Genomic DNA, 22,156 nt, shown 5'->3' with positions numbered 1-22,156 from the left:
TGGGCATATTTAAGGACAGATGATTGATTAGGTGTCAAAAGGGAGGACTAGCCCCAGATAACCCCCATGGTGTTGAAACATGAGGGGTAGGGCAATGGAATTCAGAGAGCAAAAGCATTGTGTTTATGCTTTGGCGTGTTAGCCATAAACGTGTGTGTGTGTGTGTGTGTGTGTGTAACTGTACGTATATATGTGTGTGTGTGTGTGTGTGTGTGTGTAACATGTGTATACTGTGTAAATATGGTTGCATAGATATGGGTGTGTTCTTGTGTACGCATGGTTTATGCTGTTTTTGTGTAGGCATGGTTTATATTATTCTGGATGAGATGAGAGATATTATGAATAACTGTAGATATGATGTGCTTGTGAGAGGCTGGGTGGTTGAGTGAGTGAGTGAGTGAGTGGAGGGAAGTAGATGTCAGCAGGCAGAGACTTATGTATCTCTCTTTCTCTCTCTCTCTCTCACTCTACTCACTCGCTCTCTAAGTGATGTGTTTTGTGAGTGTGAATGTCGCATGGCTGTATTGTATGTGTATGTATTTTTATGTTTTTGTGTGTGTGTGTGTGTGTGTGTGCGTATGCATAGCACTGCAGATCATAGAGCATGACTCATTAGTGTGACTCATGCCAGTGGAATGTCCAGCAGCTGTTTGGTGTTACCGTTCTGCTGCTTGGGTAGGGACACAGAGAATAACTGTGTGTGTCTCTGTGTGTGTGTGTTTGTGTGTGTGTGTGTGTCTGTCTGTGTGTGTCTGTGTGTGTCTGTGTGCGTGTGTGTGTGTGTGTGTGTGTGTGTGTCTGACTGTGTGTGTCTGACTGTGTGTGTCTGTCTGTGTGTGTGTTTGTGTGTGTCTGTGTGTGTGTGTGTGTGTGTGTGTGCGCGCATTCTTGGTATTTCTATCTCTCTTCCAAGATTTTGCCTTGCACTGACAGCGTGTTTGCAGTATATAAATGTATGTATGTGCTCTATGCATAAAATGTATGTGGGAGATCCGGTGGTATTCGTTAGGGGGCTTATAGCAAATACCTCTATGCATGTCTGACAGTGTGAGTATGAGGTGCTGTCTGCTGGTATTACTGTGTGGTGTGGTATAACTATAGGTGCAATAGAGTAATTCAATCATGTTTTTCTTAATAACAATGGATTCTTAAAGGAATTATCCGGAGTAAAATGCACTTTAGATCAATTTACGGATGATTGGGAGTACATACGTTGAGTTGACATCAAAATCATGTCATTCGGATGTGTTTTGAGAAAGTTCGATTTTACCGTTTTTAGTCAAAACTCGTTAGCCTGGAAGTGACCAGGGCAAGTCATTTCGCCGCTACAAAACGCTATTTTTATACCTCCTCTTCTAATTCACAATTTCGTCGCCATTTAAAAAAAAAAAAAAAAAAACATAGTCCAGTCCATACAACTTCATTTCAATTTCGAAAGAAATACAGGACTATGTTTTTTTTTTTTTTTTAAAACGGCAACGAAATTGTGAATTTCCAGAGTGTGTTACTCCACACTCGGCAATTGACTTTTACGGACTTTCCCCTAAAGACGCCAGCTGCAGCAGCAACATTTCCGGTAAGGTACTGGCTTGATGAAATTCATTCTGGACTCTCTGTCCGACCACATAAAGACCTCGGGATACTTAGGTTTGGCTTTAGGGACCCTCTACTCACTACCACGTAAGTGTAATGTTGTTTGGAACTGTAGAAGAGGTATGAAAATAGCGTTTTGTAGCGGCGAAATGACTTGCCCTGGTCACTTCCAGGCTAACGAGTTTTGACTAAAAACGGTAAAATCGAACTTTCTCAAAACACATCCGAATGACATGATTTTGATGTCAACTCAATGTATGTACTCCCAATCATCCGTAAATTGATCTGAAGTGCATTTTACTCCGGATAATTCCTTTAATTGCTTTTCTTGCTTAAATAGTTAGATGCTGGCCATCCACACTCTGAAACAATTCACAATCCCCTGTTTTCACAGTGAGGAAATCCATGAGTACTACCCCAACAAGTTCATCCAGAGAGATGACACAGAGCGCTTCTATATTCTCAACACTCTTTTTAATCTGTCAGGTAAACAGATGCTGATATGTTGACATTATATATATATATATAATATATTTCATAAATTAATCATTCTGAAATAACAGCATAGCGTTTGTCTCATCATTATTGAATTGCCTTATTTCTTGCATTGGTGAACTTCATGCTCGAATGACATATTTGTAGCCTATATGGACTTCTGGTGACCTTTAAAAAGTTACAAACACTTGAACATGTACTATGGTTATCCCCACAGAGACATACCTGTACGCATGCCTGGTGGACTTATTCACCAACTGCACACGATACAAAAAGTAAGTAGGCTCTCTGTGGCTGTCTTGATGGTTTCTCTTGGTATGACTTTGCCTACAGTAAATCTCCCAAGAGGGACTATTGGGCTACGCCTGAAAATACCGTTTTGGTCATTGCTATAATTCCCCCAGGCCAGATGTGTGGTTAAAATGGTGTTTGTGGCGTGACACGTGCTCTAAATGTACATTGTTCAGTTAAGCATTTCCCTTCACTAAAGAAGGAAATCATTAACAATGTTATTGTCATTTCTGGATACTAAATAGTACTTTATAGAAATGAAATAAATGTTAATATTGATATTAATATTCATTATTCAAGTATATATTTATAAATTAAAATATGTCATAGTCAGTGATATTTGTATGGAGCCTGTGAAGGACCATGGTGGCAATCTTTTTAGAGCTAATTTTACTTTCGCTTGCAATAGCTTTGCATTCCCTAGCAATATATAACTAAAGTCAAAGTATTGCAAGGGAATGCAAAAGTATTGCAAGGGAACGCAAAAGGGGCTTTAAAAATACATTCCCACCATGGTCCCTCAGGGGCTCCGTATATTTGTGTAAGTCACGTGGAGAGGAGAGAAGTCACTGTTCAATTCAGTTCGGTTCAACTTTACTTATTTCATGCCATAACATGGCTTTCCAGGGCCCAACTTGACGTGATCACTGTAAATGTCTAAACCTAATTATTTTTCTCTCATCTTTCACTGCTTCCTCCATTCCTCTTTACTCTCTTATTTCTGACTTCTGTTTTCTCTCCCTCACTTTGTCTTTATCTACCTCTCTCCTGTTTCTCTCCATCCTTCCACTCTCTCCCTCTTTCTCTCTCTCTCTCTCTCTCTCTCTCTCTATCTATCTATCTCTCTCCCTCTCTGCATCTTTTCTCTGTTCCTCAGCTGCGCGCGGGGATTCCAGCATGGAGATCTCTTCATGTCCTTCACAAGCATGTTTCAGGATGTCAGGGATGCTATGGATCATGTGCATGACACAGTAAGACACAGACACACGCACACATGCACGCACGCACACACGCACGCACGCACACATAGACACAATCTGCTGTTAGTTGAAACAACACTCATCCATCATGGATTTATTTTCTTCATTGTTCTTTTCCAGGGCTCCCTGAAGGAAAGAACCATAAAGAATTTGGATAAGTACGTGGTGAAAGACGTAAGTAACACAGGCGTGTCTAACCAGCATCCACAGACGCCAACAGTACCTGTGTCTCACCTGAGACAACTCTCCAAAGATGGAGCTGTAGCATCTAGCGTTGTAGCCTTTGCTGTAACATATAGCATAGTAGCCTTTGCTGTTGGCTAAAAGATGTGAGGAAAGCCTTGTAATTGACTTTAATTAGTATGGATAAGTGCTCAGTGAACACATTTAATTTACTGATTGCCAAACACACACACACACATACACACACACACACACACACACACACGCACACATGTATGTGTACACACTCAGAGCTTCTCCTTCCTGATGCATTTGATGGGTTTAAGCATGGCTGATGAAGTGACCACAGTGGTTACTCCAGCCCAGCGCTTGTAGGATTTGTGGTCAATGATGAAAGGACTCATGTAGTGAAAGCTTGGAAAGATAAAAACTGTACCAGTAGCAAATAACCTTTTCTCCCCTGGGGGGTGCTGTGACACAAGTAGTTACAGTGTCCATACCATGTTCGGGCCCAAGTACCCATGGAGACCCAGGTTCGAATCTGACATTTCTCTCTCCCACTCATTTCCTGTCAAACCATTCCATTCCCCCCCCCCCCCCCCCCCCCCCCCGTCTAAACGTCCTGATGGCTACCTCTGAACTACCGTAAATCCTCTGGGAGATGGGTAAATGTCTGTGCGACGCCTGTGTGATTAAACAAAAAGAAAGATTAAACAAAAAGATCCAAAAATTGTCTCATGAAAAGCACCCGTCAGATCTAAATTCTCTGTCTCATTTCCAGCAGCCCCCCACCCCTCCCCCGATACCCCAGTAATCAGTCTCTTGGCAGTGTTCTATGAATATTCTCCCTCTCATCATAACTTCCTCTGATCCTCTAAACGTTCCCGTTAATAGCCTGGCAGGAAGTGACACAATCACAGCTACACACACCATATGATTAGTGAGCCTTAATGAAACACAGACAGACTGAGAGATGCCCTGTCCCTGCACACCTGCAAGTACCACAACTACAGGATAATGACTTCATATTAATTTCAAAAGCATTGAACCATTCCGCATTTGCCTGTCTGGGATTCCGACCTACTACTTTCGCCACCAAGTGCAAACTGATAATATTAAAAATTTTAAAAATGACAGGATTTATTTTCATCAGAGGCACTCTGGTTGTTACAAAATAAAATAAATGATATTAGTATGAAATAAAATTTATAACATGAGGCCATTTGCAACCAAAATAAATTATTGGAGTATTGGACAATTACAGAGTACAAAATGACTTTGAGCACCCAACACTTATTGTATGGTGTAACTGACTGGCTAATCTGATCTGAAGGATGCTTTGGATGATGTGTGAATGGGACCTAAATGACCCATGTTTTCTGAGTCCTTCTTTTTTGTCCACTGCAGCCGAGGATCCCAATTCTGCTGAGTCGTGTTAAAGAAGTGGCCAAAGTATTCCTGGCAACAAACAGCGACTATAGGTATACCGAGGTGAGTTTGTTACAGGCACCACACACAAACACACACACACACACACACAAAGACACACATATACACACACTCACACATGCACACACACACGCACACACACGCACACGCACACACACACACACACACACACACACACACACACACACAGTTTGGTGAGGCAGGAAAAAAACCTGACTCGTCTGATAAGACCAAGTGCACTAGTTAGTACACAAATGTATGAAATGTGTATACAAATAGTACACACTATTCTTTGTACACAAATGTATTACAGTTTTTTACAACTGTTTACACACGTTTTCAAAACTCCACACACAAAACCAACAATCGCTCACACAAAATGCAAAATGCCTCAAATCTCCAGCAAAATGACACACAACGTTCAAAATGTCATAAACACATCTTTAAATCAAACATTTGCCTCACATTACAAACACTTTTGTCATAATATGACATTTTGGATACATCATGTACACACTGTTGCTCAAAAACGAACACTCTTTCGTCTTTCATAGACTTGTATTTCCATACAAGAGTGAAAGTTACGGTATCTACAGAAAGAAGTTGAAATACACAGTAAAAATGCAAGCAATATTGAAACCAAAAAATAGTGATTTTTCCCAAATAATTTTCTGTTGCGAATACAGTATTTTATAGCCAACAAGAACAAAGCAAAGCAAAATACAATGACCATCAGATGTACATGGAGTTCTGAAAAACCTGATTTTGCCTAAGATGGAAATGACTACTATATCAAATTACTTTGCTTTTTCTAAAGAAAAGTGTGTGTGTGTGTGTGTGTGTGTGTGTGTGTCTGTATGTGTGTGTGTGTGGGGTGGGGGGTGGGGGGGTGGTTATGTATGTATTCATAGGTCTATAGAAAAATGTATTGAGCCAATGGTACGTAACTTGGGGAGACACAAAAATATAGTAAAAAAGACAAGTTTTACTGTACATAAAGTCGACGTTTTGTAGAACATTCCTTTCAAAGTATTACAGTTTTTTACAACTGTTTACACACGTTTTCAAAACTCTGTGTCTATTTTTCAAAACTCCATACACAAAACCAACAATTGCTCACACAAAATGCAAAATGCCTCAAATCTCCAGCAAAATGTCATAAACACATCTTTAAATCAAACATTCGCCTCACATTACGAACACTTTTGTCATAATATGACATTTTGGATACATTATGTACACACTGTTGCTCAAAACCTAACGCTCTTCTGTCTTTCATAGGCTTTATGTATTAAGAGTGAAAGTTATGGTATCTACAGAGAGAAGTTGAAATACAGTACAGTAAAAATGGGGGGGGGGGGGGGGGGTGGGGTTGTGTATGTATTCATAAGTCTATAGAAAAATGTATTGAGCTAATGGTAACTTGGGGAGACACAAAAATATAGTAAAATATTATAAATAAATATAGTATACTGTACCTAAAGTAAAGTCAACATTTTGTAGAACATTCCTTTCAAAGTATCTGCATTGGTTCTGAAATCCTATAGGGCCAGATTGAAAGGGTCCATACCTACATATAAAGTATCTATTTATAGGCCTATACTAAGGCAATGACTGGATGGTGTTCCGTAAAGTAATGAGTGTTTACACATGTGAAGAGAGAGAGTGAAGCACTGGTGATTTAGTGTGGCATTTAGATGGGTTGTGTTTGAAAAATGAAATGAAGTTACTTCCTGTGTGATTTTTGTGTGTTAAGTAGAAAATTGTGTGTGATGTTTTGCAAAATGTGTTTTAGTCAATTGCAAACTGAGTCAAACACTGAGAACTAGTGTATGGTTTTGCAGATTTGGTGTGGGGTTATGATGTTTGGAAGACATGTTTAGAAAATTGTGTGACAAGCAAAGATTTAGTGTGTAAGCATTTGAAAAAAACTGTATATCTGCATTGGTTCTGAACATTTCAACCGGAAATCCTCTAGGGCCAAATTGAAAGGGTCCATACCTACATATAGAGTATATCTACTGTATTCATAGGCCTATACTAAGGCAATGATTGGATGATGTTCCGTAAAGTAATGAGTGTTTACACATGTGAAGAGAGAGAGTGAAGCACTGGTGATTTAGTGTGGCATTTAGATGGGTTGTGTTTGAAAAACGAAATCAAGTTACTTCCTGTTAGATTTTTGTGTGTTAAGTAGAAAATTGTGTGTGGTGTTTTGCAAAATGTGTTTTAGTACATTGAAAACTGAGTCAAACATTGAGAATTAGTGTATGGTTTTGCAGATTTGGTGTGGGGTTATGATGTTTGGAAGACATGTTTAGAAAATTGTGTGACAAGCGAAGATTTAGTGTGTAAGCATTGAAAAAAACTGTAAATGTGTGCATAGTTCCGCCTATCCTGATAATAAAATGTATGCATTCATTTTCTCCCTTTCAGGCCATTATGATTTATTTGCTAGAAGTCCCTGCTAGTCCAAGGGTAAGTTATAAGTCACAGGAACTCTTGCCTTGATCAATCTCATCTATTTCCTTCTATCCTTCACTTAGGAAGTTCTTCTCCCTCTCTCCCTCTATCTCTCTCTTCTCTCTCCATCTGCTTCTCCCTGTCTCTTTTTCTTTCTTTTCTTTTTCTCTCTGTGATCATTGAGATGATTTCTTCAGTCTCGTCATTAAATTTTCATTACTCTAATTTCATTTTTCTGTTTCTTTCTTCTCTCTCTCTCTCTCTCTCTCTCTCTGTAATTTCTTCAGTCTTGCTGTTTAATTTTCTATCTTTCATCATCTAATGCATGATCACTGTATCATAAATAAATACCACAGTTTTTTTGGAGCAGTTCAAGTAGTATTCAACAGCTAAGGTCTTTTTAAATGTAGTGATTTTATTTCTACTTTCAACTCAGTTTTACAATATTAGTTCGAGTGGAACCGGCTGTTCTGCTCGTTTGTACACAGTTTTACGATAGCGACACCAACTATTCTGTCTGTCATCCCTAATCCAGACTAGCCAACCAAAGAGATCCTGGCGGACTTATTTTGACCTGGTTGTTGTGGACACACGGAAACCCTTATTCTTTGGTGAGGGGACAGTTCTGAGGCAGGTGGACACGGTAAGCTGATGTCCACTCTTATTTTTTGTTTCTTTTTTTCTTATTTATTGTCTGTTTATTATTATTATTATTATTATTATTATTATTATTATTATTATTATTATTATTAATAATAATAATAATAATAATAATAATATGCTTTATTTGTATAGCACCTTTCATACTCAGAATGCAGCTCAAAGTGCTTTGCATTTGTGTTTTGTATGCTTTAGTAGAATTTCACAAAGTGATGGTAAACATGTTGTTTGCTGGTTTGTCAGCTCTCAGGAAAGCTCCGCATCGGGACATATACGGGAGATCTGCAACACGGGACAGTCTACTCAGGAGGTAAAACAACGAAAGCCGTCAAGACTTACTTCCTCTGATGCAGCACATTCTCAACATGATTTCTGTGATCTTGCAGAGGGGGCCAGAGATAAGGGATAGATAACAGATATAATTATTTTTAAATCTAAATAACAAATATAAATAAAAATCTAAAAAACAAACATAAATAACAATCTAAATAACAAATATAATGTTTTTGTTTCGTCTTCCGTTATCTCCACAACACCTTCCAGGCTCCTCTGATATTGTGTGTGACTTGCTGGATGTGAGGGGGAAGCAGATTCTGTATGTGGGAGACCATGTCTTCACAGACATCCTTAAGTCCAAGAAGCGGCAGGGCTGGAAGACGTTCCTAGTGGTGCCTGAACTCATCAAGGAGCTCCAAGTCTGGACAGATGAGAGATGTATGTGCAGAGCACACGTTGGCCACAAGGGGCTGCTAGACTCAAGTCAGAGTGGAGTTTGACGGAGTAGACGCATATTACGTCTTGAGTTCCTTTTAATTACCTGTCGTACATACACAATTTATAGTTACTGTCTATTAAGGCCCTTACTTTTATTCTTATTTTGAGGATGTTACAGGAGCCTTGTAGCCTGGAAAATCCAGAACCTGATAATCTAGAAATATTAAGGGTCTGGCCAAGAACAATGTAATGGCCCAACTCGAGGGGCGGCAACAAGCATGCATTTAAAAATCTCACTGCACGCAATTGAATAACACTAGACCATGTTTACTCTGAATGATTTCGGACTTTGACGCAATCGGATAACACTACAACCAATGTGTACTGTCCTCCAACGTTGCAGCGCTGTCTTCATCAGTTTAGCTGGTTCCCCAGAATGTTGGGGTAAAAGTAACGTGCATCATTGCTCTTTGCCAGAGTGTCTCGCAGAGACAATTACATTGTGCTCTCACGAGAACTCTGGATTTCCAGAGTAGGAGCCTTGCTTACATGGACAATTATTTGATGAATCATTTCCATTTCCAATGACAGACCAATCATTTCAAAGTTAGAATGTTATGCAAAACCACTTAATAATTCAGATACATTTTGTGGTTATCAAAAAAATTTTCTTTGGCAATGTTACAAAAATAGTGTTCACCCTTCACCGGCACATAAGCTCAATCACACAATCCCTTCTTTTCATATAAAAATAGTGTCTGTTTTTTTTATGCTATTTCAACTATGTTGCCCTGATACTGAATATGTCAACAGACATATTCGATTCTGAAGTTTATATTTATATTCATATTGGTATATTACAGTATCCATCCATTACAGTAATGTCATGGACTCATGGATATAGCAGAATGCTTTTTCTTATGAGTGTTTCATCTCTCTCTTAGATTTGTTTGAGGAACTGAAGAGTATGGATATCTACTTGGCTGAATTCTACAAGTGAGTAAAATTAAGGCACCAGACTCCATAGTATCCGAATCCCAAGTAATATCGCTGTTGGTTGCACAATTTGTGAGCTTCATGGAAGTTGGAAGTGCAAGTCATCACCTGCATTATTCCAAAAACTTGTGATACTTATTGAGATATAATTGTGCTCAGTTTTCAATGTGGCGTCAATGTTGTGTCTGAGTATTTAAAATTGGATACATTTACCAATCACAATTAGTCTGGCTTTCACCAGACCAAGCTCAATCTTTTAAGATTGAACATTAGTCTGGGGAGTCCGTTATGTATTTTCTTCTGCACAAGAGGCATGATCAACTGGCATAGTTCAAATGACTCTGTACGCAATTGGATAGTCATTCACCAATCTGACCAACGAACCGGGTGACGCTTGCAGAGCGACGCGAAACCTCCAGGCTCTCCTGCTATCGTCATCGTTTTAAACCTGCCAATAGGGCACCAGGTGGATAAGCCAGTTTGTGAATGGCCCCCCGCAAAAGTGTAACGGAAGCAGGAGAAAGAGATGTACAGGTTTCCAGCCAGAGCTGCAGGGCGGAAAAGAAACCGCCGTCAGATCAGGCTGAGTCCACCCAGCCTACATCACAATACAATTATTAATACAGTAATAAGAAAGCTTAGAAACACAATGGGTGCCTTCACAGCTTCGCTGCCTGGTCCCCAATTACCACCTGTGAAAACCGAGTTCAAGTCTGAACACAACTGTAGCAACTGTGTCTTCTTCAAGGTGGATTCTCATCTAGTGTCTCTGTGTTATGTAAATCCCTGGATTATTCACCACAGGTGTAACATCCTATTTCTTTGTCGCTGCAGACATCTGGACAGTGGTAGCCAAGAGCGCCCAGACATCAGTGCCATCCAGACCAGGATGAAGGTAAGCTCCTCTTCTTGTTCTTCTCAAAGATGGAATGGATTGATCAGGTGCAATAGAGTAATAGAGGGTTTTTTTTCACATTCCTAATATCTATTCTTGGTCATTGCTTTTTTTCAAACTTTATTTTAAAAATTTGACTTTCACATCCATTACAATGCACTGCTGATCATTCTTGTGAAGCTCACAGTGATTTCACATAACATTGAGCATTTTTTAAACCAGACTGTCATCTTTCTTAGTGTGACCACTTTGGTTTTTTTGAAGATAAATTACAGTTTTTCTCAGTCGCTTTGGTGTTTTTCTCAGATCAGAATGAAAATTCTCATAACTAATAGTTCAACCTCCAGAACATTTAGTCATTTGTGCACATCATAGTAGCAATTTCTCCTTCCTCTGAACAAATTGCAAATGCTTTTGAACATGTATCAGTTGCTTTGTCATGTCAGTCAAAATGAACTATACTTATGGATGTTGAATAGTCATTCCCAATGAAACTAATAGTCTTCATTTCATTGCTTGAGTCATTACATACAAAATAGTTATCAAATTATGTCACAATGCTGTAGAATTGCAAAGAGCATATACAGTAAAAATGTGAAAAGTACGTATTCAGTGTCTTGTACTCACTTCCTCCCCTAACTACAGCAATGTGTAACTTTACTGTAGTTTTCAAATGGCTGTACAAGTACTGTATAGTGCTGTCTCGAGCATATTCAGGTAGTGTCACAGAGTTCTGACCTTTTTTTTTGCATTGGAAAACACTGAGAGAATAAACTGTCATAATGAAAACATGACAAAGCCATTTGACTATCTTGTTCATAAACGATGGTGTCAAGACTTCTCATTTTGATGACACTGGCAGTTTCATTGACATGAAGACTTGCTTTTGAGGAATGGACTATCCATTTTGAGCAAGTGACGTGCTTTTGCAGGTTATCCACTAGGTTTTGCAGTTTGCACTAACTGTTTTGAGAAATGCACTAACTGCTGTGCAAATGTTAATAGTGATGTGAGAAAAGCATCAAAGTGACTGAGTAAAACTGTAATAAATTATAATCATGTGCTGTCTCGTATAAATTGATAATCTTGAGCTATGTACACTGCCCCCCCCCCCCCATATAAATAGATAGACAGATAGATAGATAGATAGATAGATAGATAGATAGATAGATATAGGTAGATTGTGTTGTGTGTGCATGTGTGTGTGTGTGTGTGTGTGTGTGTGTGTGTGTGTGTGTGTGTGTGTTTAACACCCACTCCTCCTTACTGTGCAGAAAGTGACGTACGGTATGGACTTGTGCTATGGGAAGATGGGCAGTTTGCTACGCTTTGGCTCGGCCAAGACGCTGTTCGCCAGCCAGCTGCTCCGCTACGCTGACCTGTACTCGTCCACCTGCCTCAACCTGCTCCACTACCCCTTCAGCTACGCCTTCAGAGCCCCTCTCGTCATGGTCAGTCTCTTAAACAGACACTACACACACATGCTCTTAAACACACTCACAGTCTCTCTCGACCTGCTCCACTATCCCTTCAGGTAGGACTTCAGGGCCACGTTCGCGCTGGTCAGTCTCTTTTTTTTTTTTTTTTTAAATCTCTTTTTATTAACCAAGAACAACAAAGTTACATACTTACATGAAATACATTTGTTTTTCTCTTACATTTTCAAATAATAATAATAATAATAATAAAAAATAAATAAATAAATAAATAAATAAAAATAAATAAAAACACCCTGCCCACCCTCTGAACCTCTGTGTGTCTTAGTATGTAGCCAGTCAAACCAAAGACAATCGTAAGTCACATGTACACTTATAACCATCTTATACCAAATAAAATAAATACATAATCCAGTAAAACACAATAAATGTGTACACACACATACAATATCCAGTAAACAAACCAGTGGTACATAATAAAAAGAAAAATATTGCAGACTTCTTTAGGCCTTAGCCATCTCAGTGCTTTTCAGTGCAATGTCATTAGGGACTCTCAGGAAGGGACTTAAGTTTTTCAAAATATGTTATTAATGGGTTCCAGATACCATAAAAAGGTCATTAGACCCTCTTAGTGCATACTTTATCTTTTCCAATTTCAAATACATCATAAGATCAGTCAGCCATACAGATACTTTTGGTGCGTATGGGGATTTCCAATGTAAAAGAATTTGCCGCCTGGCAATCAAAGTCGAAAAGGCTAATATATCTTTATACCTAGCAAGTCCTATATGATCGCTTGGCACGGCTCCAAAAATTGAGGTATACACATTGGGCTCACAATCTATTTCTATAACTTCAGATAACGTTTTGTAGACCCCTAACCAAAATTGATCCAAGCATGGGCATGACCAGAACATGTGGGTCAAAGTTGCTGGAGCGCTATGACACCATGCCTGTGAATATTTTTGCCAATTTAGCTTTAGAAAAATGCATCCTATGTAAAACTTTAAACTGGATTAAGCTTAGACGAGCACATGATGTAGTCCCATTAACCCTACACACCGCTTCCGTCCATATACTATCTGGTATTGTCTCTCCTAGTTCAGCATCTCACTTTGCTCTAATCTTATCCACAATATTGTCACCATAGGAAGTGATGATGTTATAAATTCTGGAAATAAGTCCCTTTAAATTAGAAGACACTTCCAAGATATCCTCCAAGACAGATGGATCTGGTTCATTTGGAAAATCTGTTGTATTACTACGAATAAAGTGCCGAATCTGTAGATATCTAAAATGATTTGAGCAGGAGAGATTACATTTTTCGCATATGTCATTGAAACTTGCAAATACACCATCCCATAAAAATCTTTAAATCTGACAAGGCCTTGCCTGTTCCATTCCAAGAACGTTGCATCTATTCTAGCTGGAATAAATGAGTAATTATGGCAAATTGGGGCTTGAATGGAGAAATTAGGTAAACCTATATGTTTTCTAAATTGTTGCCAAATACGTAAAGTGTTAATGACCGTTGGATTTGAAGTATGTGTTGAAATAGCCAGAGGGATTTTAGAAGTTATTAAAGCCGGGAGTGAAGTTGAAAGATAAGAGTTATTTTCAGACTCACACCAGACCATATCTGAAGACTGACACCAATAGAGTATTTTCTGGCAGTTTGCCGCCCAATAGTAAAATTGTAGATTTGGCAAACCCAAGCCTCCATTGGAACGATGTCTTTGAAGAAATCTCTTTTGAATTCTAGGAGCTTTACCTGCCCAAATAAATTATGTTATATACTTATCAATAGATTGAAAAAATGATTTAGTCAGATAAATTGGAAGGCACTGAAAAAGATAAAGAAATCTAGGGAGAACATTCATTTTAATACAGTTAATCCTACCAACCAGAGACAAACTAATGGCATTCCATCTCTGAAAATCAGACTTTAATCTGTCTACTAATGGGGTAAAGTTTTTATGGTATAGCTCAGGAAAATGTTGAGTCAAGTTAATACCTAAATACTTAAACCCATCCCTGGACATACAAAAGGGTAGATCTGAGTCCTTAAGAGACCGGGCCAAGGCATTTATAGGAAAGCACTCACTTTTAGTTAGGTTCAATTTGTAACCAGAGAAAATACTAAATGTTTGCAATATATTCAAAACATGGGGAATACTATGCATAGGGTCAGATAGGTACAGCAATAAGTCATCAGCGTACAAAGATACCTTATGGGTTAAACCCCATCAATGAATTCCACATATTTCTGGCTTTGACTTAAGCACAACAGAAAGAACTGGTCAGTCTCTTAAACACACACTCGTGCACTCTCTCTCTCTCAAACATACTCACAGTCTCTCTGGGTTGTCTTAAAGGAAAACTCAATTTTTCCCATAGATCTCTGTTTCTTGAGGTCACTGAGTACTGTCTGTACAGAAAAAACGGAAAAAATTTTTTTGGGGGGGGGGGGGGGGTTCCCCAGAGTGTAGCACTGTAGCTGCCTGGCTGCTCTAGCTGTTAGCTGCAGCAACTCGAGCTAGGTAGCACTGATTGTTTGTTTGTTTGTTTGTTTGTTTTTTTTGTTTTTTTTTCGTACCGACAGTACTCGGGGCCCTTGAGAAACAGAAAACATCTATGTGAAAAATTGAGTGGAAGTTTGAGTGGAAAGTGCAAACAATGTCCGCCAGTTAAACCTAATCCTAGAGTGAAAGCTTTTTCTTATTGGTTATGGTTATGGATATGCTTTTATGCATAATGGAGGAATGGAGATTTCCATTTAACTTCTCTTTTAGTCTAGGTTTTCATTTGTATCAGCTATTTTGGTTTAGTGTTCTTACACAGTAGTATTGGTTTCATTCATAGGGAGCATACATGACAAAACATTTACATTTTCAGTGCTGTCTGTTTTATTCAAACCAACTTAACTAAGTGTTTTACAGGTTTCACAATAGGTTGCAGATATACAATATTAAAGTACCAAATAGCACATACATTTGCACAGATCTCATCCCAGGTATCAGATGGTTATTGTATGCCATTGGTGTATTGGTATGTGACTTGTTTTTGACTGTGAAATAAAAAACGTGTAGCATGTTAGAAAGTAATACTTTTAAAACTACTGGTGATGGTTAAGAGCAGGCTTAGAGCAAAGGTTCTCAACCTTTTTGAGGCTAAGGCACGTCAAAGGTCAAACTAAAATGCTAAAGCACTTATGGTTAGTGATTATCATACCACACACTTTATTATTTTTCTATTACGAGTGTTCATGAGCTGAGACCACAGCTCACTGCATTTCGTTGTCTTACTGCATTTCGTTGTCTCACTGCATTTCGTTGTCTTTGTACTTGTACTCGGCACAATGACAATAAAGTTGAATCTAATCTAATCTAAGATGTTGACTGAGCTGTGTAAGAGATCTATAGATCTCTATTAGTCTACTTTATAACAGCCACTTTATGACTACCTAAAACCATTTTAATTAAGAAGATGGTGTCATTGATGCATATAAACATAGCCCTCTAGCTTATTTCATAAACCTGAATAAAAAGCGCATTAGGTTCCTCAAAATTCCATGGCACACCAGTTAAGAACCACTAGGGCTTAGAGCAGAGACAGTTGATATAGCTAAACTAAAGTATCTTTGCTTAGAGCACGGCCAGAGCAGCAACAAAGAGAGACAGATGCGGCACCTCTCCAGCTCTCTGCCTGGTGAAGTCTCCTTTACACCCATGCTCACTGTAATGGGGGTTCCCCTCTCCTGATTCAACCAGTGCGACTGCCTCTGAGCCCGTAGTCGTAGCGAGACTGCGAGCGAAGGTGGTGAACCTGGGCAGACTGCCAGCACTGCGCTGATGATGGAGAGCTTTTATCAATGGCAGAAATGCCAGACTATAGGCAACGTTTGCGGAAACAGATGTTCACAGCTAAAATAACATCAGTCAGCATGTTAGGTGTCGATGTCGGGTGGATATTAAATATTTCGGTGTGAAAATCTGAGATGACGAAGTTAACTAAAATGATCCTTTTTGTTGCCAGATGCCCCATGAGTCGGCAGCAGACGCCATCAAAGAACGCTCCTCCTCCTCAGAACACTCTCTGTTCAATCACATGCTGAAGAAGGTGGACGTCAAGGTAGGACACAGATCTTTGGAATCAGTGTTATTCAGATGTGACAGAATAATCTGGATTACATTTGATTGGTTTCAAATGAATTTGCATTTCATGAAATAAATGTGATAATACATTAAATGTGATATGAGGATTTAAGATAATTATAGATTATTATTATTATATTAAAAAAGTCCTTTTTATTGTCTCCACAGAAACCCCACCCGGAGAACCCGATAGCATTAACTGAGACATGAGGATGTTTGTGTGTGTGTGTGTGTGTGTGTGTTAATGTTCGATGTTAATAACATTAGTATGTAGTATGAGTCTCTATGTGTGTTTGTTGAGAGAGAGAGAGAGAGAGAGAGAGAGCGAGAGAGAGAGAGAGCGATAAAGAGAGGAAGAGTGAGTGACCGCATGTTTAGCATTGAATTGAATTGAAGATGATTTTGTGCAGTATGTTTACATACAAGGGCTAGGAGATGACCACCTTTTGTGCATAGTGGACATTTGGTTGTGTTAGTTTCATACTAACCCCAGCTGAATTAGCTATGAGTCTGTGACTGTATTTTCAGAATAGTTGTTGCTTAATATAAGGAAATTGAGTTTAATTGAAGTTAGTGTGTTACATTTGTTACAATAAATTAACAATACGTTTGTTTGACTTTGTTGACAAAATGTCTTTCTAAATGGCTTTTCACTGTTTAGATAAAATACATTAATAATGTTTAGGCTACATTACATTCTTACATCACACACAGCATATACAATCAAAAGGTTCAGCATAGAGATCATACAAATTCATTTTAGGACAGTCCTTCACATATCTGCGAGGCAGAGTAATAAGAGTAGTTTTTTCACACCATATATAATGTCTATTCTTAGGCCATTGCTTTTTTCAAACTTTATTTTCAAAATGAACTTTCGCACTGCTGATTACGCATGCTGATCATTCTTGTAAAGCTCACAGTGATTTCACATAACATTGGGCTTTTTTTTTTAACCAGACTTTCATCCTTTTTAGTGTGACCAATTTGTTTTTTTGAAGATAAATGAATATTTTATAATCATGTGCTGTCTTTTATAAATTGATCATCTTGAGCCAGATTATGTGTTGAAGACGCTGGTGCATTAATTTGTAACATTCTAAAATGGTAGAATCATGATGGTTTGACTGTATAGTCCATACACGAAGTGAAGTCGAGAAAAACACGCATATTCCCTATACATCAAGTATGTTTTTATCAGCCCCTCATGCTCCCCTACGGACGACCATTTGGCCTCTAGATGGCGATAGAAACACACACGGCGTAACGATAATCTCTGCATGAGAATGACCCCCCCCCCCCCCTTAATTAGAATTAATAAGCAAGTATCATAGGCTACTTGTGTGCCGATATCGTCCACATCCTAGAATGTTATTTCTGAGTTATTGATAATTAAAGACAATGTGTATGTATATATTTGCAATTTATTAAATAAACATCATAATATAATTTACAACACTGTGGTTATTCAAAGTTATTGAATCGAGAAAGTCCAAACCATCCCTCCCTCCCTCCATCCGTGAGACAAACATTGGGGAGATTTGCCATTTGGGTAATGCCTATTCCTCCCTGCTTTATTGGAATCGTTTATTCACACGATACAGTCCATGTTAAATGGTTGTATGCATATAGCTTTTCCAATTACATATTTAAACCCTTTGTAGCCTATGACTAAATCAGACGTAGCCTAGGCTACAGAGTCCTAACAGATCAAATTGATCTTTCGCCACCAGAAGAGGCTTTGGACCCGTTGTGACGCACTTACATTTCTACTGACAGCCATACTTATAGATAAACATTTACATGCTGCATGCTTCCCTTACAAATCCAGTGCATCACGGGGACCTGTGTATGAAGTCTTTCTGCCATCTTTCAGCTGTACCCTACACACACTTCTGATATCGCATTTTGAAAAGGCCGTAATCTAGCCTATGCTATTTGGTTTGATAATTTAACATGGGCGAGTAATAGCCTATGCATGAGACGTGGCGGACGTTGTTAATTAAGGAACCACCAGCAGAACGAGATACGGGCGTTGTGTATTGTACCACTGTCTTTGATTCGGGATACACTAATAAGAGAAAGGGAACATTTAGCCTATAAGCAATGACAATTAGTTTACTGTACACGATTAACACCTGTAGGTACAGACATGGCGAAATAGAAATGCTAAGGAGTGGGCTGCATTTAGAATGTCTATTGCAAATCCATAAGGACCTAGATCCTATGAATGGACAAACTGTCTGTCTAAAGTAGCCTTTTTTAGGACAATACACCTACATATTTCTCATCCATTGTTCTTTTCAGAGGAGATTATTGATTTTCTGTTATTATACAAATACCTTTTACAGCACACTTGAAAAAAAAATCCTTTACACTTTTTATTTAATGACATAGGACATTCAACAATAACTGGCGTACCAATGAAACATCAACAACAAAAAAAATCACTATTTTCACTATACCCAGACAAATCTCAGTATAATTTAAAAATATTATCCGCTTAATAGGCCTATTAAATAATAGTTTAAACATTTGAAACCTTTTTAACCATTACATTTTGTGGAATGTCAGCAACCAAAAAATGTAATGTTGTTTTCGACCCTCAAGATGACTTGTCACACATCAGACATATGCAGGGTATGAACCGAACCAGTCCATTACATCTCGTCACAACATGAAATCAAAGCAGGAACACTTGGTCAGCAGATAGCACTTTGTTTGTCCGCACTGGGGGAGCTCACAGTTAGTTTGAATGAATGTCCTCCTGACTGAAGGAGGTTGGTAGGCTATCTGTGCTTCTCCCTCTCTGTGTGTGTGTGTGTGTGTGTGTGTGTGTGTGTGTGTGTGTGTGTGTGTGTGTGTTGAAGAACGCCTGTGAGTGCTATCTGTGCTGTTGGGTGCTGGGGCACACCATCTCTCATTCCGCACATTCCACAACTTCCCAGGAGCCATTACAGGCGAGCTTCAACAAGTTGCATTCTTGCTCAAGTGGCTCCTGCTTCTCCCAGTGTCTCTGTGTGTGCTGCCCTGTTCTCTCTCACTCTCACTCACTCACTCACAGATAGCACCAGCTTCTGATTTAACCCAGGCAGGAGGGAGCAACACATCTGGCTGCCTGCTTCTGGTGGGTTGATGAGGTTTTGAAAAATAACGCAATCTGCGAGGTTTGGGGGGGGGGGGGGGGTGAAAGTGAGGTGCCCAGTGCAAGGGTTTCTTTCTCCAATATCACCACGGCTTCAAGGACGAGCAGGATGGGGCAGGCCGTGTAGAATTAAAAGGGGAGTAATGGCTAAACCCGCGGTCACGTGACCTGCAGGCATGCGTTTCAGCAGCTCAATGCAGAAGACGCACAGATCAATACAACCCAGCCTCAGCCTGCCCACAGCTACAGCTACCGCTGCTGCAGCTGCTGCACATGCTCATGCTCTTTGGTTTACAAACAGGCTGCATGGTATAGGCAGTGGAGCTGCATCCAGCATACAACCACCTCTATGAAAATCAACCAGATATTAGCCTTTTTTACAACAACAAAACAAATCTTTATAGTGTCATGGAAGGCGCTTGCAATACAGAAGCACTGAGTTTTTTTTATTTTATCTCTGAACGGTGTGGTTGTTGGACAATCCCTTATACATACATACATACATACATCTCTGGCCCTAGTCCTGACCCAAACCTCACACCACCACCACTAGTACCCCCCCACCTTCCTGCCTTCCCCCCACACCACCACACCGCACCCAGCCTGAGTTCTGTAACTGGACTGGCCTCCCTGCATTCCAACGAGCAGCCTCTCCCCTCCCCCACCCGACCTGCCACCATACATACATACATACCCCTTCCCACCCACCTTTACGGTGGAGTGCGCTCCCTTTTTTCACTCCCTTTCTTTTCTATACCTTCTTTACACTGAATGCATGTTGGGATTGTTTGACTAACTGATGTGAGCTACTTTTTGCCAATGCCACACTGATTACAATAATTCATTCAATCTCATATTTGCTTTTTTTTTTATGGAGCAGTGGGTTTAACATGATGCCTTCTGATCTGATACTTCAGTGTGAGGTTGAAATGAATAGCTAAACAGCACTTGCAGCAACACCACCACAATCTTTAAACAAACCAAAAATTATAAAATTGAGAACGCAAAGAGTTTCAAATTTAGCACCTCACAAAAGTAGTGAAGAGAAAAAACATGCCACTTCCCCCTATCCAAGAAGATATAAGTAACCTAGTTTAAATACACAACCAAACCAGTAAGATATCAGTTAAATACACCACCAAATCAGTAAGATATCAGTAACCTAGTTTAAAATACACCACCAAACCCCTTGTCCCGCTTAGAGCGAAACAGCCTTTCCTTTGAGCAGCAGAGACAGGGCAGAGGCTAAATGCTATGACAATACTATTGCACTGCTAGACTTGATGGCACAGTAGTGCAACATCGTCAAAGCAGCTGACCCCTGCGTGTCTGCATGTGGAAACCAACATGACAAGGAAAGGCAAGGCAAGGCACAGGCATAGCAGCACGGCCATCTTCTTTTGGCAACACCACCCATTTCACACACACACACACACACACACAACCCCTACAGGCTCTCTGACAACTGATAGCCTGGCCATGGAGAAGGCTATACGACAACTACTTCTGGACTTCTAAAAAGAGGCTGACTGCTACCTAACACTTTAACTGCCTTCCTCACAGCCTTCATTTGTACAAATGGACCCTAATGAGATCAAACACTAGTCAAAGACGAGGGGGCTGGAAACTAGTAAGAGTCTCACCAATCATTTACACTCTCAAATGGCTCAGCCATGGCCAAATCCAGCTGGCAACAAATTGGAGTAATTTAGGAATTCACTTAACTATGGCTGCAGTAAAATGCTGATGCCAACATTAATTTGACAAGCAATTAAAGTCAAATGAAGACCTGCTAGACCTGCTCATATTTTGTTTTTAAAAGGGAGGAGGGGGCAACTAGGAAACAGGAACATGAAAGTAAAGTACACCTCACACACAGACAGGACCCGAGACCGGACCGGACTGGACCAGAAGGGACCGGTCTAGACTAAAACAGACCTAGGCTGGCCCAGATCTGTCAGCTGTCATTGGGAGAGGCCCGACTTCAATTTGACATTCCTGGGAAAATTTCTGGACACACCACTCAGTTAGTCAGTTAAGTTAAATCTCTGATGTTCCTCTTCTTGTTTTGTCAAATGCTCACCAAAGGATTAACGGGTGGAGCAATGGTGGAGGAGTGAAGGTGAGGATCTTTGGTCCAGCAGCCAATGCCCTTTTAATATTGCACTGCTTATGCTCGATGGCCCAGTAGTACAACAGAAAAAGGGCAGTGGACAGGACTACAGTCAAACTCCTCCAACATTGGGACTCCCCCTGACGCCACCCCCCAGCCAATCTCTCCAGACTAGCAGGTCACCAGAATCAGCCCCTGACCAATCCTCTGGCTTCATTAAGGTGCATTAAAACAAGCCACCTCTAATCAGTCACCATTTACCAAGGGAAAGGGTATGGTACAGTCTCCTCACAGGTCCAAACAGAGCGGAACACTTACTAGGAGATATCCCTTGATGTGGAAAAGTTTTTTTCTGAACAAACTATATCTACTGTATACTTAGATACAGTAAGTTATTCAGACATTATTGGAACAAGGCAGAAAGTATTTGCAAGAGACACTGTGAACCATGAAAATTGGAAGATTAAGACACTTTCCTAATATAGGAATGCATTCTATAGTTTTTGAACAACCAAACTGTTAAAAAAAGGAACAGTTTGCAGTTTTTTCTCCTGGTTAAGAGCATGCCATACACATACACTCAACACTA

The 22,156-nt window shown here is 39.6% G+C and overlaps 1 protein-coding gene across 3 annotated transcripts in view; it reads left to right on the top strand.

Annotated features, from left to right (window-relative positions):
- The window catches only part of nt5c2l1 (5'-nucleotidase, cytosolic II, like 1), a 38,759-nt gene extending 21,833 nt beyond the window's left edge, over positions 1–16,926 (top strand). For all 3 annotated transcript variants that reach the window (XM_042060471.1, XM_042060473.1, XM_042060472.1), the window contains 14 exons: positions 1,988–2,079; positions 2,306–2,363; positions 3,257–3,350; positions 3,480–3,533; positions 4,950–5,033; positions 7,428–7,469; positions 7,990–8,097; positions 8,358–8,424; positions 8,658–8,828; positions 9,773–9,824; positions 10,659–10,719; positions 11,994–12,170; positions 16,191–16,286; positions 16,478–16,926. In XM_042060471.1, coding sequence (XP_041916405.1) covers positions 1,988–2,079; positions 2,306–2,363; positions 3,257–3,350; positions 3,480–3,533; positions 4,950–5,033; positions 7,428–7,469; positions 7,990–8,097; positions 8,358–8,424; positions 8,658–8,828; positions 9,773–9,824; positions 10,659–10,719; positions 11,994–12,170; positions 16,191–16,286; positions 16,478–16,519 — 1,198 coding nt within the window. In that variant the 3' untranslated portion in view covers positions 16,520–16,926. The remainder of the gene's footprint in view (positions 1–1,987; positions 2,080–2,305; positions 2,364–3,256; positions 3,351–3,479; positions 3,534–4,949; positions 5,034–7,427; positions 7,470–7,989; positions 8,098–8,357; positions 8,425–8,657; positions 8,829–9,772; positions 9,825–10,658; positions 10,720–11,993; positions 12,171–16,190; positions 16,287–16,477) is intronic.
- The last annotated feature ends 5,230 nt before the right edge of the window (positions 16,927–22,156 follow it).

This window comes from Alosa sapidissima, chromosome 13 (assembly GCF_018492685.1).
Source record: "Alosa sapidissima isolate fAloSap1 chromosome 13, fAloSap1.pri, whole genome shotgun sequence".
Classification (NCBI taxonomy): domain Eukaryota; kingdom Metazoa; phylum Chordata; class Actinopteri; order Clupeiformes; family Clupeidae; genus Alosa; species Alosa sapidissima.
The sequence above is the reverse complement of the archived record's forward strand: the minus strand, read 5'-3'. Positions and strand labels throughout refer to the sequence as shown.